Source organism: Rhinoderma darwinii, chromosome 2 (assembly GCF_050947455.1).
Source record: "Rhinoderma darwinii isolate aRhiDar2 chromosome 2, aRhiDar2.hap1, whole genome shotgun sequence".
Taxonomy (NCBI): Eukaryota; Metazoa; Chordata; class Amphibia; order Anura; family Rhinodermatidae; genus Rhinoderma; species Rhinoderma darwinii.
Window position 1 is genome coordinate 360,526,203 of NC_134688.1, and position 27,328 is coordinate 360,553,530.

Consider the following 27,328-nt stretch of genomic DNA (forward strand, 5'->3'; position numbering starts at 1 on the left):
AATGTCTAGCAAGATGCGCCAAATTTATCATACAGTGTGCATCACTGTGACAAATTGGGCACATCTTCTGACTGCCTTGTCTAAGTTTACACTGTTCCAACCTTAGGTCTTGTTCACACTGTGCAGATTTGATGCAGATTTTACATGTATTTCTTTAAGCCGAAACCAGGAACGGAACCTAAACAGAAGAAATATACAAAAGTAGGCATTCTAGGTCTACTCTACTAGATCCTATTCTGGGTTTGGCTTAAAAAATGCACGCAAATTCTGCATCCAAATCTGTGTGAACAAGGCCTCAGACAGCATTAGAAAGGGTTCTTTTAGGCCGGATTCACACGAGCATGTTCAGTCCGTAAAATACAGACCTTATGTCGGCAGCATTTACCGGACCGAACACACATCAGGGAGCCGGGCTCCTAGCATCATAGTTATCCATGACGCTAGGAGTTCTTGCCTCGCTGCGGGAAAACTGAAAACATGATTACTGTACGGGACAGTTTTCCCGCAGCGAGTCAGGGACTCCTAGCGTCATAGATAACTATGATGCTAGGAGCCCGGCTCTCTGAAGTGTGTTCGGCCCGCGAAATACTGCCGACATACGGTCCTATATGTCATGGACCGAACATGCTCATGTGAATCCGGCCTTACACTGGCCAATACGGTCAACAAAAATGAGCGCCGGATCAACAAGATCAATACTCGATTGTTTGGGGACGAGCGCTCATTACTACGATTGCTCATCCTCATACATTTCCATCATGTCGGCAGAACATCTGTTTACACAGGGAGATGTGCTGCCGACAACGATAATATTTCTTGCTGCATAAATGATACAATCAGCCGACGAACGAGTGTTTTACACAGGGCAATGATCAGAAAAACTATCCTTGGTCCGTTTAAAAGGGCCTTAAATTATGCCCCAATGAGTCTTGAAATTTGATGCTGGCACATACAGTTTTGGGTTGTTGACCATTGTAAATAGGCCTTTAGACATTAGTGGAGATCATTAATTATTTGTTTTCAAAAAATCTGAACGATAATTGGCCAGGAAAAATGCACACAAACTATTAGAACAACTATTGCTGATCAATATATAGACTCCAAAAGCAATTCCAATGAGGGCTGGGCACTGTTTACAACAAAAACATCCCCCCATATTTTACCATACAGGCAGCTCCATGTAATGAACCATACACAGAAGAAAAGACCAGAGCTTGTAGCCAATTTATATATATAAAAAAAATAGAATTTTATTTAACACATATAACAGACAATGTTTAAAATATATAAAGACAAGACCCTAGTATGAAAAACGGAGCGAGTAGTGACACTTACTGAATGTAGTATATGGGTATGCAGGCTGTATTAAAGCATTTTTTAAAGATAGATAGATATATATATACCCTAAGAGGGATTACCCCTTTCTTAATCAGTAAACCTTGTAAACATGTTCAGTAAATAGAAGAATCACACACATCCCGCTACAAGCACCTGTAGTGAAACGCGCGTTGGGGTTCATGTGGAGGAGCGAGCACTGACAATAATTTCCTTCTTGCTGCTATGGGTAAGGCTGCAGATAGAAACAATACTTTGAAGCACTGTCACTTTATCCCATCCCCTTTTTCCTTCTATTTACTGAACATGTTTACAAGGTTTACTGATTAAGAAAGGGGTAATCCCTCTTAGGGTATAGGTATATATATCTTTAAAAACATGCTTTAATACAGCCTGTATACCCATATACTACATTCAGCAAGTGTCACTACTCGCTCCGTTTTTCATACTAGGGTCTTGTCTTTATATATTTTAAACATTGTCTGTTATATGTGTTAAATAAAATTATTTTATATATAAAATGGCTGCAAGCTCTGGTCTTTTCTTCTGTGTATGATGAACTATTGCTTATCGTTCAGCTACGTAGATTGTGCATGCATAAAAATTCTCGCCATCATTGGTGATATCCGTAAGTGTTAGGCCCCATTCAAATCTGCGGGTGAATTGCGGCCCCATTCATCTCAATGGGCCCATGCACACGACCGTGGTTTCCATAGTCCGTGCATTGTCCAGGCTCGTTGAAATTAATGCACACGGCAACGTGTATGGCCCGTGATTTGCGGGTGGCCGCGGATGACACTCGACGGCCGTCCAAGCCGCAAGTCACGGCCCGTGCACACCACTACGGTCGTGTGCATGAGGCCTAAGGCGACAATGTCACTCCACACTAGCCCTCTTCTATGGTTGTCCCAATGGAAATGTCCATCAGATACGAAGATCGTTCAACAGTGGTTTGAAAAATTATTCGGTGATAATGTAAGTAGTCCAACTCAAATATGAATTATATACAAAAATTCAAGCATTATTGTTCAATTATCACCGCTCATTGTAGCCTACTGACTAATACTGAGTTTGTGTAATTTAGCCACAATGGAAGACCATGGTAAACTGGAATTGGGTCTACAAGGCCACAATACTGCCACCAGAAAAAGTAGTCCCTATTAGTAACAGGGACACCTGTTTCCATTACTGCCGAGTCATTTCTGCTCCTTCAGTTACAGGCAAGAAGTCACTAAGCACGTCCGCTGTCAGCCGGTTCTAGCATACTGCCTCCCTATTGAACTTTTGTGCTGAATTCATGTAAAAATTAGGCCATAATATTATTAAAAAATATTTATATATATGAATGTGGAAGTAACATTAAAGTACAGTCTAAACACAAATGTCATAAATATCAACAAACCAAAGTTATGGAAAAAAAATTAAACATGTCTGTATCTGTTAGATCTGCTGTCCCTAAAGGACACATAAATCTTGCTTCGCTGTGGTCATGAAAGGAACGGCCATTTTTCACACTGGCTAAAAGTGAATATATTAACAGCGCAAGATTTATGCTGCCAGCGTAAAAAGATGAAATCAGAAGGGACAGGGAGAAATGTTATAATTGATTAAATCTGCCTTGGGGATCAATAGAGAGACGCAGAGAATCTAAGCCATAAAATAATCACATACTAGTGGCCTGGGCTGTAAAATATACTGGGCTTTTAGTAAATGCTGTTCGGGCATAAGCATGCTACAAGTACAATAAAAATCCAAACTTTGTTTTCTATCCATAGGCCGGGTCAACACGTAGAGGATTTGCGATGCGGATTCCGCCAAAGCAGATCCGCAGCAATTTACAGTACAAGACAAGTGGAAGGAGTTTTCCAAACCCCATTAATACATAGAGGAAGAAATCCACATCAAAATCAGAACATACTGTTTCAAATCCGCAGCCTGACGATTCTTGTGCGGAAAAGCAGCAGATTTTCACTGCGGATTTCACCCTTTGCAATGTATTGGGTGAAGTCTAAAATCCGCGTGTAACACATTCAGATTTTGTGGCGGAATCCCAGCGGGGTATGGAAGAAATTGGTGTGTAACGTACCAAGTGATTTGTGCCAAATATATATCACCACGTGCCCAAAATTGCTTCATTTTCACCAGCTCAATCAAGAAATGAACGAGCATGCGGGACTACCAGGATTTTCCAACGATCATTTGCAGAATCACTACAGCTTGTAAATAGATTTGTCTTTGTTTAGATCCCCTAAATGATACATGTGTCATTTCTGTCTCTGTGACCTTGGTGGAAACGGGTTCAGGTCATTGCGCACTTATGACAGTGTCTAAATTTTATGAGCTACACCGGGCGACACGCATAAAGGGAAGCAAAGCCATTACACTAATGGAAATGAGTCGTTCAAAAACATCCTGAAATGTGTCACTGTTTGAAGAATCTGATCATGTACTAACTATGTGAGAAAATCAGCTTAAGCATTGTTGAAAGGGAACATTAGAGGTAATCAGGAAATGTCATTCACACTTGTACTGATTTCTAGATTATGTTATGAAGTATGGGCTTGATATCAGTTCTTTTATTTCGGATTTAATTTAAAGGCGCAGAGCAGAATAAAGTCAATGCAATTTAAGAGTTTAGAATTTGTATTTAAATGATGCGGAGGAATCTAAGCTACTAAAGCCCCATACATCACATTTCTGGACTTCTATATCGTAAACGCTGGGAAAATCTCCCGACACATACATTAAACGTGGCCTGTGAGAGAGGCTTAGGCTGGATTCACACAAGCATGTTACGTCCGTAATTGACGGACGTATTTCGGCCACAAGTCCCGGACCGAACACAGTGCAGGGAGCCGGGATCCTAGCATCATAGTTATGTACGATGCTAGGAGTCCCATACTGTAATCATGTTTTCAGTACGGGACAGTAGTTCCACAGAGAGGCAGGGACTCCTAGCGTCGTACATAACTATGATGCTAGGAGCCCGGCTCCCTGCAGTGTGTTCGGTCCGGGACTTGTGGCCGAAAGACATTCCGTCCTTTACGGACGTAACATGCTCGTGTGAATCCAGCCATAAGTTGAATTGGTTAACGGACTTTGATAGTGTGATCTCCCTAATTCTAACGCTGTTTTTCTTTTTTCTCCTGGACTGTGTTGGCTCCCTATATGCTGTAGTTAGCCAACCAGGTTGAGCTAGATTCTCTGCTTCCGATGCAGTCCAACCAGCACGAGGCAGCTTGAGGGTAGTTCATGCCCTGTTAACTACAGCAAAATAGCATAGAGGGAACAAACACAACAATGGGCATATGGGGGGGGGGGGGGGGGTTAGTCCAGAAGAAAAAACCCAAAAACCAGTGCTGGAATTAGGGAGACAGCGCTAATAATGTCAGTAAACCTGGTTAACTTATATCAGTGACCGGTCTGCTTTCATATTAAAATAAAAAAATACTCTAACGTTTACCAGCCCGACACTCTTTTGGCCTGCGTTGGGCTGGTATACATCAGTGTATTCACGTTTTTGCCCTAACTTTATAGTGTACGCTGGGAAATCTCCCAACAAACATGCTTATCATAAGGCAAAAATGTGACGTGAATGGGACCTAAGATAGCACAACTACAGTTAGTTCAGGGGTTAAAGAAATACAGCAAATCTAAAAATGCAAGGTTTCTGGGTGAACTATTAATCAGAAATGCAAATGTATGTTTTTCATGTGGATATGGTGCTATAATGAGCATCGCACACAGAACTGATTGCAGTGTACACGTTTCCCACTAATGAGGTTTCTTTTATTTTCAAAGAATAAAACTAATCCCGTGACAGGGCGATGATGAAATAGAGTCTATCCCTGAGCAACAGAGAAAAACCTAAACTTCTCAACGGAAGTAGTTTTTTATCTCAGGTCACTGAAGCATCCACAGATGATCGGCCCATTCATCGCCCTGTGTAAACATTGCAGCGTTCAGTCGACAAGCGAGCAAATGCTGCTCCATCGGATGGTCGCATCTTTTATCGGGAGCATATCTGCCTGTGTAAACAGGGAATGTGCTGCTGACCGAATGCAAACTGCATGGGGACGAACGATTATATTAACAATCATTCAACCCCATACTCCTGATCACTGCTCTATTTAAATGGAAGGTGTCACGAAAAAAAATTTTTTTATATAATATTGCTTTTAGTATGTAATTACATTTTTTTTTTTTATTTATTTGTGTTTTTGTTTTGTACTTTTTTCTTTCTTTTACTTCTCTATGGGGGCTGCCATTTTTTTTTTTTCATCTCTGTATGTGTCGATTAACGACACATACAGAGATGGAATACGGCACATACATCCCCATAGTGAATGCGAACGGGAGCCGTTCCATTCACTATAGCGTACGCCATCTGTGTGGGAATCCCACACAGATCAAAAGGAAGGTCTTTGGTAGAGCGACATCCGGAGCCATTTTCATGTGGACTGGAAGCCACGAACGGACAGTAAGAGGACGACTTCCGGTCGCGGCTTCCGGCCATATGTTCAAGGCAGCGCAGACACAAGGACTAGGAGCGGAGGCAGCGGCAGGAGCAGGTAAGTTATGTTTGCGTATGTGATGTGTGTGTATGTTCGTGTTATACTGTCTGATTACCACCGTATCTAATCCTCCTACACTGTGCATTCGCTCAGAAAATGGCGGCACACAGTGTAGGTGGTTTGAACATTCAACACCCTCCTTTCTCCTGGCACTAGCCAGGATAAAGGAGGGGGGATTGTGTCAAGACACTAGAGCGAGTGTGTCTACTTTGCAGCATAAAGCAATGAGGTTGTTTTACCACATTGCCAATGCTGCAATTTTGGGAATTGCTCCCTCTAGTGACCAGCAGATGGAAATGTTATAAATTCGAATCTAATTTATAATATTTCCTGACTTGTGAAAAAATAAAAAAAATGAAAACAATGTGTAATCATTTATATACTAACTGTTTAACTGAAAAAAAATAAAACATTTCTAGCGACACATTCCCTTTAAATGTACTAAACAAATACCGTTAGACATGCTATTATTGTTCATTGCCACTCTTTACATGCAGAAAAGTCAGAGTCGGTACTCTTTTCCATCAAGAAAAATTATTAGGTCATCTCTTGCGCCCTCTGGGAACTGTTCCAGTTTTTAATGAATAAAAAAAAAATGGAAGGGAGCACATAACCCTCTAAAGCTTTGTTCACATCTGCGTCAGGGCTCCGTTCCGACATTCCATCGGAACAGAGCCCTGACTCACACAAACGGAAACCATAGGCTTCCGTTTCCATCACCATTGATTTCAATGGTGACGGATCCAGTGCTATTGTTTTCTGTTTGTCTCTAGTTGTGCAAGGGTTCCGTCGTTTTGACGGAATGAATACCGTAGTCGACATTCCGTCAAAACTATGTAACCCTTGCACAACGGAGACAAACGGACAAAATTGCCACCGGATCCGTCACCATTAAAATAAATGGTGACTGATGGTTTCCGTTTGTGTCAGTCAGGGCTCCGTTACGATGGAAATCTCTGACGGAACATCGGAACTGAACCCTGACGCAGATGTGAACGCAGCCTAACTGTATGAACCGAGCGTTAAAGAGGTTTTCCCACCATAGAATACACAAGCATTTTGCTAGGATATACCATCACTTACAGATCGTTGGGTTCTGACTGATGGAATCCCCATCAATCCATAAAATCGAGAGACCTTAGATCCAGTTAAAGGGACTGTCACCAGTATTTCAATTCCCTATCTCCTAACTAATCTAATAGGCACTTTGCTACTGAAAACTACAGTGTGATTTGTTTTAAAAAAACAAAAAACATTTATTATTTGTAAAGTTATGAACTTTTTTCTAAATATATAAATGAGCCTTTATTAGACAAGTGGGAGGTAACTCCAGCGATTCTCCTGAGGTACTTCACAGCCTCTGACACTGTCCTATCAGCATGAAGCTGCTTCACACAGCGTCATACAGAAAACATTACACTGCCCAGAGTGAATACAAAGAGTCACCTCCTATTTGGCTATTAGAGCCACTTTAGCATATTTAGAAAAATGCTCATAACTTTGCAAATAATACATTTATTTATTTAAAAAAACCAAATCACACTGTAGTTATCAGCAGCAAAGCGTCTATTCGATTATATAGGAGATAGGGAATTGATAAACTGGTGACAGAGTCGCTTTAAAGGAACAGTGTCACCCCCAAAAAAAAATGTATATCAGTTTGATGTTAGTGTTTTATTAAAAACTTTTATATTTATTTGTGTGTTTGTGTGTTACTTTTTTTTTTTTTTTACTTTTTCTTCCCTATGGGGGCTGCCATTTTTTTTCCATTTCTGTATGTGTCGATTAACGACACATACAGACATGGAATACGGCAGCTACAGTCCCATAGTGAATGCGAACGGGGCCCGTTCCATCCACTATGGTGTACGCCGTCTGTGTGGGAACGGCGCATGCGCCGCTCCCACACAGTCCAAGTTGAACTGAGCGCCGTCCGGCGCCATTTTCCTGTAGACCGGAAGTCGCGGCCGGACAGTAAGATTACTACTTCCGGTCGCGGCTTCCGGACTTGTGCACTTGGAGCAGCGGCAGCAGACAGAGCGGATGGACCGGAGGGAGCGGCGGCGACTGGAGCAGGTAAGTTATTTCTATGTATGTTTGTGTTTCAGTGTGTGTTTACTACTGTATGTAAACCTACTACACTGTGTGTTAGCTCAAAAAATGGCGACACACAGTGTAGGAGGTTTGACCGTTCAATCCCCTAGTTTCTCCCGGCACTAGCCAGGATAAAGGAGGGGGGGATTCTGAGAGCTCACTAGAGCGAGGGATTTTTTCCAATTTTGCAGCATAAAGCAATGTGGTTGCTTTACCACATGCAATGCTGCAATTCCTCCATCTAGTGACCAGTGCTGGGAAATATTATAAATTAGAATCTAATTTATAATATTTTCTGACTCGTGAAAAAAATAAAAAAAATTAGAACAATGTTTAATCACGTATACACTAACTGTTTAACTAAAAAAAAAATACATTTTTTGCTAGCAACACATTACCTTTAAGCTTTGCTTATACTTTACAGTAACACTTCCTGGCCCCCTTTGTGCAAGGAACTACAGCACAGTCCCATTCACTTGAATGATGCTGTTTTGAAGTTCCTTGCACTGCTATTTAGAAGAGGTGCCAAAGGAACCTCTGTCCCTTTGCTCTCCGAATCAGTGTGGGTCCCAGGGGTGAGATTCGCACTGATCATAATTTTCTGGTATATCCTGACGCCATATTTTGTCTAGTGAAGACAACCCCTGTCCATATGCCCTATTAGGGCATTTGTATGTCGTAGTAGGGTTTCACCGAACAGGACCTCCATACTAGTAATTGGGTGCCAGTAGTGGGGCGCCCAGTGACCCAACACTTATCAACTCTATAAGTGATAAATGTTGATTGTGAAAAAAAAAACCTTCAAGTAGTAAAAATTGTATTCAATAGGCTAACAGGGTCACAGGTGACAGTAAGTTTAAAGAGGTAGGTTTGTAGAAACAACATGTATTAAGACTGGTGTATGAGCTGAGTGGTACTCTAGTCTGGCAAGTGTACGCACATTGGAGAATACAGCTCTCACTACTAAATGACGCCAGACCATTCCTGCCATTATTCACCACTATTTTTCAAAAAAGAAAAGTGGTAAAGAACATTTGTTAAGCAGCACTTGTGCTACTGGAAAGCCAAGCCACTTGTGTAAGTAATAGTGGCTAGGGCCCTTTATATGTATGGGGTTTATGTAGTATGGGGGTACGGTAATAGAATGGTCCAGTTGGCCTGCTGTCCATAGTTGATAATTTAGAATACATATCAAAGCGAACACAAGGGGAAGATTAAGCAGAACATAAAATATTACAATAGGCATCGTACCAGTGTATATTTGTACAATGAAGAAAATGTTTAGGCATTACACTTTCCTTATTTGCTTCTAAATAGCCGCCATCATTCTTCATGATTTATTGTTATCTATATATCTAAATTCTTCTTCTGATAAACTCTCCCTGCACCGTATAAGGCACACGGGGGGAAAATACTCCTTTAGGCTATGTTCACACGGAGTATTTTGGGGGAGGAATATCTGCCTCAAAGCTCCAAACGGAATTTTGAGGCAGATATTCCTCCCCCAAAATACTCCGTGTGAATAGCAATTATCGCGCCGTTTTTCGCCCGCGGCCATTGAGCGCCGCGGGCATAAAACACGCTTTCTCCTGCCTCCCATTGAAGTCAATGGGAGGTCGGACGCGGAAGCGCCCGAAGATAGGGCATGTCGCTTCTTTTTCCCGCGAGGCAGTTTTACTGCTCGCGGGAAAAAGACGCCGACGCCTCCCATTGAAATCAATGGGAGGCGTTCTCGGGCCGTTTCTGCCGAGTTTTGCGACGCGGTTTCCGCGTCAAAAAACTCGGCAAAAGACCCCGTGTGAACATAGCCTTAGGCTATGTTCACATGGAGTATTTTGCAGGAGGAATATCTGCCTCAAAATTCCGTTTGAAAGTTTGAGGGAGATTTTCTTCTCCCTGCACGCCGATTTTCGCTGAGTTTTTCGCCCGCGGCCATTGAACGCCGCGGGCATAATACACCGCGAAATACGCTTTCTCTGCCTCCCATTGAAGTTAATGGGAAGTCAGAGGCGGAAACGCCCGAAGATAGGGCATGTCGCTTCTTTTTCCCGCGAGGCAGTTTTACTGCTCGCGGGAAAAAGACGCCGACGCCTCCCATTGAAATCAATGGGAGGCATTTTCGGGCCATTTTTGACGAGTTTTGTGACGCGGTTTCCGCGTCAAAAAAACTCGTCAAAATACTCTGTGTGAACATAGCCTTAAGTGGCAGATGGGCAAGGGAGTGCAGACTATGTTGACAGATTTGATATGGAGTGAACAGCAGTTATTAAAATAAACAGTTTTATATGCATAACACAGCATGCAAAGACATGATGGCTTCCAAATGTACATTAAAGAGGTTGTCCAGGATTAGAAAAACATAGCTGCTTTCTTTCAAAAACAGCACCAGACCTGTCCATGGGTTGTGTCTGGTATTGCAGCTCAACTTCTCTGAAGTGAAGGGGACTGAGCTTTAATACCACACACAACCTGTGGACGGGTGTGGCGCTGTTTTTGAAAATGGTTTTAAAATCCTAAACTTCCCTTTTAAATACTTATGAAAGGAGTGTCCAGATATCTCAAAGGAGGCGAAACCGCTAATGCCAAAAGATTGGAGAGCAAACCAATGATGAAAGGTACAAACGATATTGGATGGGAACATAAGTAACAATTAGGTAAAATTAAAGGGGTCGGTAGTTTTGTAGCTCTGAAGAATTATCATATCCTGCAGTAAAGACACTCCACCAGAAGTATGGAGATAAGTTGGTTATAGATTCATCGATATTTAGATAAAACCACCAATAAAAATAACTTGTGGTGATACTCAGTGGGTCTGTAGTAAAGCATGAATTCTTTCTTTGCTACCGCTAGAAATGATTTACAAGTATAGCAGCTTTGTGTGAAATTTTAGAAAAGAAGGTTCCGAGAATTACCCATTTTCCATGTTCACATCAGGTGGCCTACGTTCAGTAAATACGTAGGTGGACACAGATGGCGAACATTAGTGTGCATCACCAATAGGCTATCGTGACATCCGTTACATCATGGAAAGCTATTGAAAAGCTCATGATGTACCAGTTTAGTGAATGCCGTGATATATATGCCATACATCCCCTAAGGGATCTCAACGTGCAGCACACATTTTTTGTTGTGGGATTCCATTGGATTAAATAGCATAGTCTTCCAGGCTATTTCCTTAAAAAAAAAAAAATACTAGAGCCCCATGGACACATTTAGCGTGTAATGTACGTCAGGAGTCTCCCTGGCGCACACATTAAAGGTAGGGCCAAATGTGATGTGAACAGAGCCTTAGCTGGTTGTGTAAACACGAAGATTATACATCTGCAAAAGGGAAGAATAATCTTGTTTATAGTTTGAGTAACTGGTTAATACTTACAAGGGATTGTTCTTAAATAGAGGTTATCTCTTATCACTTGCTGTAGCTTATGGTCTATGGATCCCTTCTGGAACTGTAGGCTCAGATAATGACGGAGATCTTTATTGATAACTTTGCCTGCAAAGATAAAAGAAACCGTATTAAAATTCCTGCAGCCATTTAATTTATTTCAATCATTACACATATTAGCAAAACAAAACATTTAGGGTGACCCAATTGGGTATCCTCTTAATTTTGCTGCAGGTTGATGACCATTCACGAGGGGTTTTTAGTGGTCATCTTCAAACCTTCTTAGTGGTCTCAGTGGACATATTAAGCTTATATATGGTAATATATTAAGCAGTAATAAGTCTTTACCGGATATGTCGAAAACTACGGAAGTTGAAGAAATTACAAAATGTGAGAACTGCAAAATAACTGACATTATCCTATTATATTATGTAAACTACAATCTAAGTTATTGCCTGCAATGCCTGCCTTATAGGTATTGGCTTGATTTTTGACCTTGTAAATTCTTAATTAGTGTTTACAAAGCAGCAATCTTAATGTGGCCATACAGAGAGGGGAATACGCCACTGCCAAAAACTTCTGGAGGAGGCTTATATTCAATAACAGAAGGATCGGAAATCCAACATGCTGGATCTTCCTTTTTGCCCAACATCTGGCATCAGGGGGGACACCCCCATACACATTAGATGGTTAACCGGTTTTGCTGGAATCGGCGGGTTTGGCCGACGTACATCTAACGTGTATGGCCATCTTTAGAGGTTCTTCTGATTTGTTTTCTCTTTTAGTTGACAATCCGATTGTCTACAAAAATAAATACTTCCCAGGATTCAATTTGCATGTATTTATACACGAGTCCCGGAGTCAGCCTCATGCACACGACCGCATTGGTTTTGCGGTCCACAAAACCACGGGTCCATTGCAGTCAATCAGACCAAAAAAAAATTTCTTTGTTGTGCATCAGTGTCATTAGTACTCACGGATCCACAACGATTCACCAGTATTGGTCAATCTGCAAAGCCGGACCGCAAAATTACATGTCCTAAGTTTCTGCGGTCCGGATTTGCCGTCCCCACACAGATCCGTGTAAACCATAGTGGTGTGGATGGGGCCATAGAAATGAATGGGTCCACAATTTATCTGCAAAAATGTGGATAAACTGCAGCCACAAAAGAGTGGTCGTGTGCATGAGGCCTCATAATCTCTGAGATAACTCTATCACAAGACCCAAAGAAGTAAGACTTGGAGGTGGGATGGGGTATTCAGCCTAACTTTATTTATGGATTACTTGGCACAGATCTCTAGGTTATATAGATCTGGAGGAAGACGACAAGTGAAAATTCTAAAATCTTTCAATCAATAGAACTATGGAAGTGATATTTGGGGGTGAGTGGGAGTCTTGAGCCTTTGATCATACAAATCAAATTCAATAGAAGAGAGGTGGCATCACAACTCCTCACCTACACCTCCGTACCGGGTCCTCTTTACCTTTGGTATCGTTGCAACTCCTGATTGCCCTGGTGGTGAAGAGGACAAGGGAGCAAGAACTGGTAAAAAATTGAGAGGTCTGGTACGGGGATCTGGTATGATTATTTTTTTTTTCTCTGGTCTGGGGTCTGAATTTTGAGTTCTGTATTTATTGAGGTGTCTGGATATATTTTGAGAACTTGGTGGACATGTGTCTTTTTTTCAACCGTACTATGTAACTGGATATATTTTGGGGTCTGTATTCATTGTGGGGTTTTGTCTGAGGTTGTTTTGTTGGTCAATGACTGGCCTGGAGTTTGATGCACCCTCCCAGGCCATCTGGCATTTTCTACTTTTGTGGCTGATAATGTGTGTGGTACCATTGTTTGAGTTTTTCCAACAGCAGCACGTCATAGTAGAGGGGCACGCCAAAGAGGATGACAATATAGAAGGAGCCTGACCAGGTGAGTACTGCTAACTTTGGCGTTGTGTATCTGCATCTCCCCTCCTCAATCTCCAGATCTTGCCGAATAGAACAAACAGGGACTCGGAAATGTTCCGGCATTGGAGGAGGGTGGCAGTAGCAGGTGGCACACAGCTTAGTGACCCACACAGGTTACATTTCTGGGTGCACCCCTGTTTATAAATCTGAAGAAAGCAAACAAGAGGAACCCTTGATATCTCTACATCACAAGACCCATGGAAGTAATATTTGGGGATGGGTGGGAGCAAGAGGTTTAAGCCTAATTTGTAATTACACTTTAACCACGCGCTTAACACAGAACGTCCTGCAGAGTTAGCTTGTTTGTCGCTCCCCGGCAACATTAAGCTCCGTTATACAGTGGTCTCCGTGACAGCCTGTCACTGTGATCACAGAAAAGTTTGTAGTGACAAACGTTTCCTATAGTTGTATCTTCTCCCACTCTTGCCGGCTGCCAGATAGGGAGAAGAATAATGTAAAACACAAACACACACGTTCTTGTTTTTTTCCAATAAAGATTTTTTTCAAATGATCGCTATGTCCCGTAGCCTACATTGCAAGCAATAAATTCAATGTGGTTGCGTGGGAACGCACAAGTTGCCATTACGTGACCTTGCAAGAAATCCAAACGGTTGTGTCTGTGTCACGGTTACTTTCAGGTCGCAACGCGACCACATTGACTTGCATTACTTGAAGTGTTGGCTATGGGACATAGCGATCTTTGTCTGTGCGACCTGTGTCACGGCCAAAGTCACCATGTAGCCCCAGCCTTACAGTGACGTTACAAGTGGCGGGGGTCTACATGGTGACTTTGCAGATTCGATCTGCGGATTTGCGCAGGTAAAGTCTGCAGTAGATTACAGTTCAAGACAAGTAGATGAGATTTTACAAATCTCATCCACATGCTGCAGACATTTTACACGGCAGATTTTAAAATATTTCGTTAAATGAATACCTTGGGGATCTACTTTCCATAAGAGAGTCATTTTGAGGGTGTTCAAGGGGTTTCCCAGTCCCCAAAAATTAATGGCCTATCCTCAGGGTAAGCCATCAATATCTGATCGGTCGGGGTCAGACTCCTGGTCCCCCCCCCCTGCCGATCAGCTGTTTTGAAAGGGTTACAGCGCTCATTCGAGAGCTGCTTCTCCTTCATTTCCTTTACTGCTGACACTGTGAATCGCTGACATACTTGTAGCGGCGTTTTACAGTATTAGTTTGAAAGCATTAGAAGGCTGTAATAATGTGAACCGCTGCAACAAGTATGCCTGTGATTCAGTGTAAGCGGTAAAGGAAATTAAGTGGAAGTAGCGATCGTACGAGAGCTGCATCCCCTTCAAAACAGCTGATCGTCAGGTTGCCAGGGGTCGGATCCCGCCTAATCAGATATTGATGGATTATTCTGAGGATAGGCCATTCATTTTTAGGGACTGGACAACCCCTTTAACCGTGTAATGGCACTTCACAACATCTGTAATGGTGTCAGCAAACCAGCTTTGGAAAATTGCTCTCCAAAAGCCAGTTTGTGCACCATACATTGTAAGCTCTGCTTTGCGCCAAGCATGTAAGTAACGCGCACACATTTGGTATCGCTGAAGTCGGCAGAAGTTGCCAAATATTTATTCAGTGGTGTTAACCCAGTGGCATACACCTGATGTCAAATAGCATAACCTAAAATTACATATTCCCATTTTTTTCTTCCATATTTTAAAAAAAGTAAAACTATCTCGATTATTTTTATACACGATATGGAAGCCCAACATGTTCTGAGAAAAGAAAAAAAAGACCAAATACATGTAGATTGGAAGAGTAAAAGTACAACAATTTGCTTTTAAATTAGCACATAACTTGAAACTGGGCCTGGTCAGGAAAAGGGGCAAAGCTTCTGGGCAGGAAGTGGTTAAGAAATTAATAGGAAATAATACAGATGTGGATTCATTGCTTTTATATAAACTCAAGTTAGTATAGATTACCTTTATTAAAATATTTGCAGGACCTTATCAAACCCCCACACAGGCAGACACACATATTATACGATGGATAAAGAACCATAAAATATATATATATATATATATATATATATATATATATATATATATATATATACACACACACACACACACACACACACATAACGATAAAAACACACTCATCCTCCAAAAGGTCGAAAAACAGCTGTTCTATATAATAAAATGAGTGCAAATCCAGTTAAAATTCCAGACACTCTCTAGATAGACATGAAGCAGCAGGATTGCAGGTTACTCACTGGCTTTTTTTTTTAAGCTAATTTAGTCATTTTTATGTTTCCTTTATATGTGCTGTTGCCCTGCTTCTCTCTATAGAGATTTAATGTAAGAACTTCCTTTTGTGTAAAATAAAGCCTCAAAAGATTTGCTGTGAATACATCTCAGCACAAGCATTGTATATGGACCTATTTTTGGAACGCAGGCCTCCCAATGGGATCCATTTGTCAGATCAAGTCAAGCAAGTGAACATTTGACAAACTTCCCAATAGCTGAATCGCTGGCCATATCTTTTGAGGGTGGTCATGAATCAAGACCTGAAAAGTATATTGAGAAACCTATTTTATTCTGGAAGATGTCAGCCAAATATAGAAAATGCGCAGAGTTTGCAAATGTTTCAAATATCTAGGTGAATAGATATAAACCTAATGACTTCCCAACATGCGACACGGTCTATGGTAAAAGACTGTTCCATCAGCCTTTGCTTAAAAGCTAAAAATATGGTTTGAAAAAAATTAAAGAACACTGTATGAAAAAAAATGTAGCACAGCAGTTAGTACTGTTACCTTGCAGCACTGGGGTCCCAGAATCAAACCTGACCTGGGGCAACAGCTGCATGGAGCTTGTATGTCCTCCCCAAAACCATAGTATACTACGCTATTGATTCCGTCAAGACAACGGTGACAAACAAACCATTTGAAATGGATCAGTCACCATTGAAATTCACTGTGATTCAAACGGAAACCAATGGCTTCCGTTTGTTTTAGTTTGGTTTCCATTCATAAATTCCCCTGACGGAAAGCTCAGACGGAACCCTCGAACGGAGCCCTGACGCAGATATGAACAAAGCCTTAGCGGTCTGCTCCTTGGAGATTCATTGGTTAACAACCTAAGGCTACATTCATCGCAACGTTTTTCCTACATTTCATGTCCAAGTGCCATCATTGCGTGTTGCGTATTGGCATCAGTGTGGCATCAGCGTGTGGCATGCGTTTTTCGCGTCCTTGCAGGCACTTTGATTTTTTATTTCTCTGCATTTCTTTGTAACTGATGAGTGAAACACGGACAGCACACGGATGTGGTCCGTGTGCTGTCCGTGGTTTTCACGCATCCATTGACTTCAATGGGCGACTAGGTGCGCAAAAATGCACCAATATTGGACACGCAGTGAGTTTCACGCAACGGACACTCACTGAATGAAAACTTACGCATGTCTTAATAGCCCCATTGAAACTAATGGGTCCGTGTGCTGGGAGTTATTTCAACGCACAGCACACGGACGAGGAACACGCTTGTCTGAATGAGCCCTAAGAGTTGACAATCACAAAGTACATGCATTTTTCGATTCCGAATATTGTCGATTTGACTGTAATAACACCGTTGTATCCATTCTTTACTAGTTTGTTCCAAAATGGAATTGTGGAGCTTACTAGAAAATAAAGTAGATAGGTTGTTTGTCTGCCACTGACATTCATCTGGGATCTATGAACATCTAATGGATACAATAATGATCCCTCTAAATGAATAAAGCGAAGTCTCGCAATGAAGCATACAAAGAGATGTTCAATAATCGGGTAGTGGAATACTAAAGGTTAAAAGCATTACACATCTAAAACCTTAGTTACTGCTATTATAATGGCTTTACCCACGCGGTAACAAAGTAGGCTAGCAGATGTTTAGGTAAATTGTCTGTGATGGCTTTCTGCTGCCAAACTATGACAGAGAGGTCATTGTTTAGCTATAGAATTGGCACATTAACATGTTTACATGTCAGGATGCGATTTCTTGACGGATGTTTCTTCTGACACGCATGTTCAACAAGATATTTCAAAGTCAAATTATTAGAAATGACTTTCAGCAGAGGCAACGATCAGAGATAACGTGGAAAGGGTGTCTACAAAATACACTCCATGAGAAGGTAAAAGTATTTTTTTGTAATAGGTTATAATTACATGAAATAATCAAGAGGCGAATACGCCTTTGTATTACAGCTTTCATTTATATTTTCGATCTAGCCCTCAAACTGCTAATTCCACTTCTTCGCAAATGTGGAAAGCAGTGTAGACATGCCTATGTTGCCGATCTTAGTCCTCGCATAACTAGTAGATTGTCTTAATTGCCCACGTGCAGTATGCAAATGAGCTTGCAAGCGCCCACGGAAGTGCCCACCCATCCCCTCTGTGGTTGATTGACAGCTGTACTGGTCCTGAGCGTGGCATATGATGCTGGGGACCAGTAGAGCCAGCTATTAACAGCAGAGGGGAAGATTTAATGCCTTTAATATTGTTTAGTGGAATTTATGGGAATGCAATTTTCAAGTAATTTCAATATGTAAACCGACTTAAGAGGGCTCAACTGTATCATTGCCCAGAGATTCAAACATTATGTGAGCCATAAAATGAATACTACTATAGAGGGTAATGACTACAAACACTCTGGTTAGGAGCCACTTTATTGATTATACTGGGGCAGTGGCGGACTAACCATTGAGCCAACTATGCTCTGTTCAAAAGCCCAGAGGATTAGGGGGCCCACAGCGCTCCATCTAAAAATGGCATACATGACCATAACAATATATCTTTAGAAGTGGCTAGGACAGAGTTCTGTTTTTCTTATATCTTATACCAATGCGCGTTATGTAAATCCAGATGGAGTAAGACTCCTCTGATACCATTTAACCCTACAACTTTGTAAAAAAAAAAAAAAAAAAAAAAAAGAAGAAGAGCGGGAAAGTTTAAAGAGGCTCTGTCACCAGATTTTGCAACCCCTATCTGCTATTGCAGCAGATCGGCGCTGCAATGTAGATTACAGTAACGGTTTTATTTTAAAAAAGCGAGCATTTTTGGCCAAGTTATGACCATTTTTGTATTTATGCAAATGAGGCTTGCTAAAGTCCAACTGGGCGTGTTTAAAGTAAAAGTCCAACTGGGCGTGTATTATGTGTGTTACATCGGGGCGTGTTTACTACTTTTACTAGCTGGGCGTTCTGACGAGAAGTATCATCCACTTCTCTTCAGAACGCCCAGCTTCTGGCAGTGCACAGACACACAGCGTGTTCTCGAGAGATCAAGCTGTGTCGTCACTCACTTCCTGCCCCAGGTCCTGCATCGTGTCGGACGAGCGAGGACACATCGGCACCAGAGGCTACAGTTGATTCTGCAGCAGCATCGGCGTTTGCAGGTAAGTCGATGTAGCTACTTACCTGCAAACGCTGATGCTGCTGCAGAATCAACTGTAGCCTCTGGTGCCAATGTGGCCGACACGATGCAGGACCTGGGGCAGGAAGTGAGTGACGTCACAGCGTGATCTCTCGAGAACACGCTGTGTGTCTGCACTGCCAGAAGCTGGGCGTTCTGAAGAGAAGTGGATGTTACTTCTCGTCAGAACGCCCAGCTAGTAAAAGAAGTAAAAACGCCCCGATGTACACACATAATACACGCCCAGTTGGACTTTTACTGTAAACACGCCCAGTTGTACTTTTGCAAGCCTCATTTGCATAAATACGAAAATGGTCATAACTTGGCCAAAAATGCTCGTTTTTTAAAAATAAAAACGTTACTGTAATCTACATTGCAGCGCCTATCTGCTGCAATAGCAGATAGGGGTTGCAAAATCTGGTGACAGAGCCTCTTTAAGCTCCGTATAAGAAAAATAGAACTCTAATATCGTACAAAGACACAGGATTCAGTTTCTGGAACCACAAAACCCTGCCGACTTTCAAAAATAGAAAAATAAACGTTAGTAATAATGTGTATAATCTGTATAATTACTGTCCAAATTCTCCAGCACTCGAGTGTGACGCCTCATGGGGCCCATGACCCTTTTAGCCAGGGGGTCTTAAAACTATTTTCTGGACTATATAAGAAGCAACTCAGACACCATAGTTGCCTGTATGATATCTAATACAGGACCACAGCAAATACCTTTTTGGTTGGTTGCGGATCAACTTGTAGAGTTTAAGGAACATCTTATGAGAACACTTACTACAATCCTTGCGAGTTAAAAAATGGGGCTTTCAACAGGTGCTCCCCATTTCTACAATGCACTGCGACTTCGAACAAGAGGCAGAATGGTCATGTTATTTTTGCTTTTTCTATCTTTCCAAGATTACACTTATAATGATCGTATGCAATATGCCATTCCCCAAGGAAAACCTCACAGCTTGCCAAACCACAGAGTAAAATCTTGAAATGGAAAGAGAATTGGAAGTAAAGGTACTTTTACACCGGCCAATTTTGGCCGGTGCAACGAGCGCCAATCAACAAGACAGCTTATTGATCGGCGCCTGGTTGCTCCTTTCACAAGGAGCTATGTATGGGGCCGATAGAATCGTTCAGTCGATTGCTCGTCCCCATACATTTCTATTATGTCGGCAGCACATCTCAATGTTAACACAGGGAGATGTGCTGCCGACAACAATATTTTACACATTTAAAACGATATCGGCTGATAACCGAGCATTTGTCCTTCATAGCTGCCCTGTTTACACAGAGCAATTATCGGGAACAAGCTTTCCGCGAATGCTCGTTTGTCCGATAATTGGCCAGTGTAAAAAGGGTCTTTAACGTCTCCCCAGCCCGAAATGGCTGCTTACAGGGAACAATAGATTGCTTTCAACTGCATAGGAGAAAAGGGGTAAGACTTGGTGAGTTTAGTGTCCTGATGTAAATAAGCAAACACAATACAGTCAACATGAAAACAATTGACACATCATTAATAACCACCATCATCATCATAAAAGTGGATGATTCCTTTTATGAATGTTCATCCCCTATTGTCATCCTCAGGTTACCAGAAACTTTCCAAAAGCAGAGATCTATGGGAAGCCACAAGATAAATAAGACTCCATAGAATACTTTGCTTTTTCTATTAAGTGCTGGATACTGTCATTTGTATTCATTTGAGTTGACGTCTTCTACCATTCGAAAAATAAACAGTTTTATGTAGAAAGAGCTTAATACAGCAAAAAAAGATGAAATGACTATTTTATGAGGATGGTTCCCATGACAATAACAAATGCCTAAAAATACATTCTATTTGAACGTAAGAGCTTGAGACCATATAGCTATATGGAACACATTATGTGATTTGTTAAAACCGAGCACGAGATGACATAAAACACTTTATCTCAAGAGATTCTCCAAGTTATTAAAGTGCTTTTCACATGGACAGTGTTGAATCTAAACAGAATACGACAGCTTCACAAGAACGACCAACAGCAACCAAGATATCACTGTAATTGGCTTCAGAGGCTGGATTTATTCATCTATCAAGAGGGGAAAAAACAACAAATTGACTTCAGCATGCCCAGAGAATAGATTTATAATGGTCTGTCAGAAGTTTTATCTTCAAACAAAATGGTGGTTCTAGACTAGCCGATGTAATGTAATACCGGCAGATCGCTGTCTAAAGTATGTCAGCCGGTTCCTATCGGTGACAATTCAAAAACGGCAGCAATACAACAATGATATTTAAAGGGACACTGTCATTTTTACAAGAACACTGGGCAAAACTCACACACTGCTGCAATACCTAGTGCAGGGCCTGAGTGGGAGGTGCATGACAGGAAATCCCTTTTTCAAGCACCACCCCTTCAAGCCCTGCATTAGAAATAGCACAGTATCTGTTTTGCCACGAGTGTTCCTTGAAATTAGGCCTTCTGTAAAATGCCCTCACAATATTAAACTAGTGGATGCAATTCAGCTCTCCTGACATGTCCATTTTAGTAAGTGCTTGCATTCCCCCTGAAATAACAATTCTGGGGAAACTTTTCTTAAGACTCGGCATTGGGTCATTCCTCTGTTAGGGTATGTGCACACACACTAATTACGTCCGTAATTGACGGACGTATTTCGGCCGCAAGTACCGGACCGAACACAGTGCAGGGAGCCGGGATCCTAGCATCATACTTATGTACGATGCTAGGAGTCCCTGCCTCTCTGCAGGACAACTGTCCCGTACTGTAATCATGTTTTCAGTACGGGACAGTTGTCCTGCAGCGAGGCAGGGACTCCTAGCATCGTACATAAGTATGATGCTAGGAGCCAGGCTCCCTGCACTGTGTTCGGTCCGGTACTTGCGGCCGAAATACGTCCGTCAATTACGGACGTAATTAGTGTGTGTGCACATACCCTTATTCCTACGGTTACCATTCAGAAGACAGACTATTGACTACCTTGTCAGATGGGTGTGTTTCTACATAGTCTGGCATGGCCAGCACTGATTGGGCATGGTCAGCCTGTGTAGGGACACGCCCCACTCTGATAACACCCAGTTGTCAATATAGTCATAAATTTCTAGGAGGAATAACAGAAGAATGACAATGCCAAGTTCTAAGAAAAGATGCTCCAGAATTGTTATATTATGGGCAATACAAATATTTACTTAGACACGTCAGCAGATAAAAGGTCCTCTTTAAATAATAATGTCCTAATGTACTTTTATTATTAGGATTGCTACCTTAGCTTGTGGGACTTAATGACATCATAAATGCCAGGAAAGTACAAACATTATGATACCCATCTGTAATCTATAGGTTACAGATAGATGACTGCAGCTTGGATGCCACTGAGACTACATGGCATCATAAAATAGTCTGAAAAGTCTACTGAAAGATTGCATGAATGACATTGGGAATGACTGTTAATGTAAATTCATTGCTATTGAGGAAATTACCCAAACATATTACGCAAAACAGGTCCAAAGTGAATCTTATACGTTAACAACAAACTTTATAGTTGAACATTCGATCAAAGCTAAAAATTATGAATTATGGGACTGTATAGAACATTTACATCCATGTTTTTCCTGAATATGTATTCCCTATAAAACAGAAATAAAGAGGCTCGGTCTGCAGTGCAGAATAGTGCGGTTGAGAGATTCACAGGGGATGACACAGCGGTTGTGGAGTCATGTCCTACTTTGACATCTCGATGTGTATCAGATCACCATGTAGATTTGTAGATGTAGCCTGCAGATACCAACGCAATGGTTCAAGTGGTAATACTTCCATGTCTACGTACTTGTAGCCATTGATATTTTTATAGGTATTTCCATTGTATTAAACAGATACCCCTTGGTTTATACTTTCTAACACAGTCAACGGCAAATCTAGTACAGCTCATGAAGAGCACCCTGGAATACTCAAATTACGGAAATATCTTGTGTTTCTGTGTATGTTATTCATCTGTTCTATATTCATCAGCTTGGAATGTTAATGAGGAAAAATCCCATTCTTCTTGAAGATGAGGTTGTTCTGGTGAAATACATACTTTCAATTTTCAGGACTCGCTGAACCCTGCTTAATGTGCTTTCTGGGAAAATGACAGGGGCACAATAGATAGCTTTGTGCCATTCTGTCAGATGGATGAAGTGCAGATACAATGCCTGGGCTATTTGTGGGCTGCAGGGGCACTGTGGATCTGCTGATATGACAGATTTGCTAATGACATCTGACAGGAGTGTCACAAAGCAATGATTGTGAAGGTCCTTACTGTAAAATAGGATTGCTATAAAAATATTTTCTTTGGAGCGGCATTAAAAATAAGAGACAATTATACCATTGTCTGCTTGATAGTGTGAACCAGGCCTATCATATATACAAGCTATTCTGGTATGTTAATGAATTAATATGTCAATATCACCTCTGGTTGCAAATCCTCATTTTATAAAGATTCTTGAAAAACATTGCTAAAGAGATAATCCCACTATAGTATATTGTATACAGTATTATATAATGTGCAAGATGGAAATTTATATTCATTCCCTTCATTGTTATCAGGATCACGATCACCAACTCTAGGTAATAATTAACTTAAAGGGGTATTACAGTTTTAGCATTTTAATTAACATTTTTTATTTAATATCTCTGCTTGCAGCCATTCTTTAGGAACTTTCATGGTTTACTTGCAGGAGATAATAATCTGGCTTGGTTACGTGATGAACACACAGGTGCTTAGCGCTTTTTAAGACACCGCTCTGATACAAATACTGTAACGAGCCGTGCATCTGTGTGTCCATCACATGACCAAGACAGATTACTATCCACTGCAAGTAAACAACGAAGGTTCCCTGTAAATCTGTTGGAAATAAAAGGATGTGATGGTTAAGCGTTTTAGTTCACAGGAGATATTATTGAGAAAGGTATTTTCTGGTATCTTCTTCAAGGTAAACATTCACAATGTTTTCCAAAAATGAGCACAATGTCAGATGTAGCTATAATTTTTAGTCAACCTATTAATTCGCTCTGGTATTCACAGTCTCAAGAAGAACAATTTTAGGTTTTATAGATGCTCCTCAGCCCACGGTAGTTACATTTTGCAGAGAGCAATGAATGTTTAGTATTGTACTAATACCAATGTTTTCAGACCCAATGAGAAAAATGGCTCTATTCTTTGACCTTTCACAATTGTCTGTACAAATGCCCCCTACACATTAAACCCAGTTATATTTTTACGGTCACAACAAGAATACAAAATAATCCTGGGATGGACAAAATACTGTAGACAATTTTACCACTCCAGGAGTTAAATTTAAAGGTGTTCTCCACTTTAACAACAATATCTACTTGTTGGAAGAGACCCTTGACAAAAATCAGGTCACAATGCGTTCCCCTGCTGGGGCCTTCAACGACGAGCTGTGGGGAAACCGGTCAGCAAGTGTTCAGATGTACCCTGCAGCAACACCCTTGCAGGGGAAAATTAAGCATTACACAGTGCTTATTCACATAAATAGGGTGTGTGTGTGTGTGTGTGTGTGTGTGTGTGTGTGTGTGTGTCAGTGAGTGTGTCAGTGAGTGTGTCAGTGAGTGTGTCAGTGAGTGTGTCAGTGAGTGTGTGAGACACTCTTTGAAACGCTCTCCACTCCAAGAGATGAAGAAACTGAACATGGGACTACCATTAATTTAATATTCCCTAATAGAGTATATGGAAATGGGTTTTCTAAGATGGACAACCCCTTTAATTATTTTTAGTGCCCGATCAATAAGAACTTCCACAGACCTCAATAGAAAACTACCCAAAAGTTAAAGGGAACCTGTCACCAGCATTTCACCTATGAAACGAGCAATACCCGGTGGTAGTGGGTGAAAAATCATTTTTATATAACCTATAATTGTCTTCTTAATCGGCTCTATAGCTTTAGTATTCAGCTTTTTATAGTGTTCCCACACCGTATGCTAAGGAGTATAAAAGTCATATCTTCGTTTGAAAAGAGTCATATCTTCGTTTGAAAAGAGTCATATCTTCGTTTGAAAAGAGTCATATCTTCGTTTGAAAAGTCATATCTTCGTTTGAAAAGTCATATCTTCGTTTGAAAAGAGTCATCTTCGTTTGAAAAAAGTCATATCTTCGTTTGAAAAGAGTCATATCTTCGTTTGAAAAGAGTCATATCTTCGTTTGAAAAGAGTCATATCTTCGTTTGAAAAGAGTCATATCTTCGTTTGAAAAGAGTCATATCTTCGTTTGAAAAGAGTCATATCTTCGTTTGAAAAGAGTCATATCTTCGTTTGAAAAGAGTCATATCTTCGTTTGAAAAGAGTCATATCTTCGTTTGAAAAGAGTCATATCTTCGTTTGAAAAGAGTCATATCTTCGTTTGAAAAGAGTCATATCTTCGTTTTGAAAAGAGTCATATCTTCGTTTTGAAAAGAGTCATATCTTCATTCCTCAAGTCTGAGTTTACCCAGCCTCCTTACTTTTGATTGACAGCTCCTCGCCTTCTCCCAGCACACAAAATCCTGCGCTTGTGCATTGATGTCCTATTCTGGTGTGTGCACAAAAGGGACACCGGATTATTACGATAAAAGACGCAAAATGTTTGCAGACCGTTATTTACAGTCAGAGGAGGAGTTTAGGAGAGGTGATAACGGCAATGAACTTATGATAGCAGCGGGCAGTGAGAGGTGAGTAAAATTCAATAGGTGAAGTGCTGGTGACAGGTTCCCTTTAAGAGCCAGCAGCAGATTTCTAAGAATAATAGCTACTGTTCCTGGCTTCTGGGATGTGTCCAACCCTGAAAGCACTATTTCCTTCTGTCACGGTCTGCGGGTATGTGAACCCACTAGGCCACACCGCCGTATCGGGGAGGCAGCTGGCCAAACAGAGCACCCAATCAATACAAAGTCCAGCACAAGGGTACCTGAATAGTCCAGACAGTGGCAGAGGCTTTAGCATGGATGTTGGTGGTTGCAGCAGGTTGCGCCAGACGTGGCAGATGTCTGCAGGTGAAGCAGTTTGAGCCAGACGTGGCGGACAACCGCAGGTTGCGCCAGATGTGGTGGACGACAACAGGTGCAGAAGGTTGCGCCAGACATGGCGGATGACAACCGGAGCATAAGGACACGACTCCAATCACTAACAGGCTCAGGAATAACAACACATCACGGGAAACAGGATATAGGTAGCAGGGTACGGGAACACTGGGAACAGGGTAAACACGAAGGGACCATTTGCAAAGACTAGCATGGGAATTACAAACAACCCTCAGGCAAGGAGTGAAGGGGCAGGGCCCTTATAGTCCAGGGTGATCTGGGAGTAATTAGTCAATTCTTAACATGTGTGCACACTAGCCCTTCAAGGCCGGGAATGAGCTTGTGCGCGCACCCTAGTGGTCACTGCAGGACAGGACGGCTGCATGTGCTGGCATCCTCGGGGAGGAAGACCTCGGCAGGATAAAAGGGGTCCGCGTTCTGGGACCGTTACACCTTATATACAATACCATATAAGGCTTCGTTCACATCTGCGTCAGGGCTCCATTCTGACGGAAAGCTCAGACGGAAGCGAGCCCAGACGCAAATGTTAACATAGCCTAACCTTGGCCCTTTGTAAACTGCCTTATAAAGTCTTCAGACAACAGTGGAACAATATTTATAACAAATTAATTGTTGGAACCATTCTACATAAGTAACCGTGGGAGACAGTTGACTCAAGGTCATAGATTTTACAGCTGAATATTACAATATAAACAGTAGAATAATAAAACGTGACATAAAATGCACTCATTTTGTTTTGTAACTTTGTAAAAAAAACATTTCTATACGTTTGTATTTTTGTATTTGTTTCTTCTTTGTGAACACAGAATTTCATAGGAACAAATATCAAAGTCGTTTTATTTTTATTTTAATTGCAATTCATAACCAACATGCGTTGGCATCATCACAAAACATATTGTTCTCCAGTAATCTCTTAGATAAATATTCAAACAGGAAAGAGGACTTTGTTTATCACTACATAATGTCTCTTGCTTTATTTTATGTACTGTAGCCATGCAAATTTTACCATCTATAAGCAAATTGCATGAGAAAGGAGTATTAAACACCACCAGCAAGTATCTAGAATATTTACTTCCTTTCTAAATTAAGAAATAAATGAACGTTCAGCTATTGAGGCCCATCTGGTTTCCAGAAAAGATCGATTCTGTTACAAACTTAAGTTCTGTCCACACTGCCATCATGGATCACCGTTATTAACATAGCCACGACCAATATAAAAGATGCATTTTCAAGCAGATATCAATTAATCAGATTTGTTTAACCCCTTAATGACCAGCCTATTTTAGACCTTAATGACCAAGCCATTTTTTACGTTTTTCCATCGTCGCATTCCAAGAGCTATAACGTTTTTATTTTTGCGTCGACATAGCCGTATAAGGTCTTGTTTTTTGCGGGACAAGTTGTACTTTTTAATAGCACCATTTTGGGGGACATATTATTTATTGATTAACTTTTATTAACTTTTTTTTGGGGGGGGGGGGGGGGG

The 27,328-nt window shown here is 41.2% G+C and overlaps 1 protein-coding gene across 3 annotated transcripts in view; it reads right to left on the reverse strand.

Annotated features, from left to right (window-relative positions):
* The window catches only part of MAGI3 (membrane associated guanylate kinase, WW and PDZ domain containing 3), a 272,283-nt gene that overhangs the window by 106,345 nt on the left and 138,610 nt on the right, over positions 1-27,328 (reverse strand). For all 3 annotated transcript variants that reach the window (XM_075853845.1, XM_075853844.1, XM_075853846.1), the window contains exon 2: positions 11,380-11,496. In XM_075853845.1, coding sequence (XP_075709960.1) covers positions 11,380-11,496 — 117 coding nt within the window. The remainder of the gene's footprint in view (positions 1-11,379; positions 11,497-27,328) is intronic.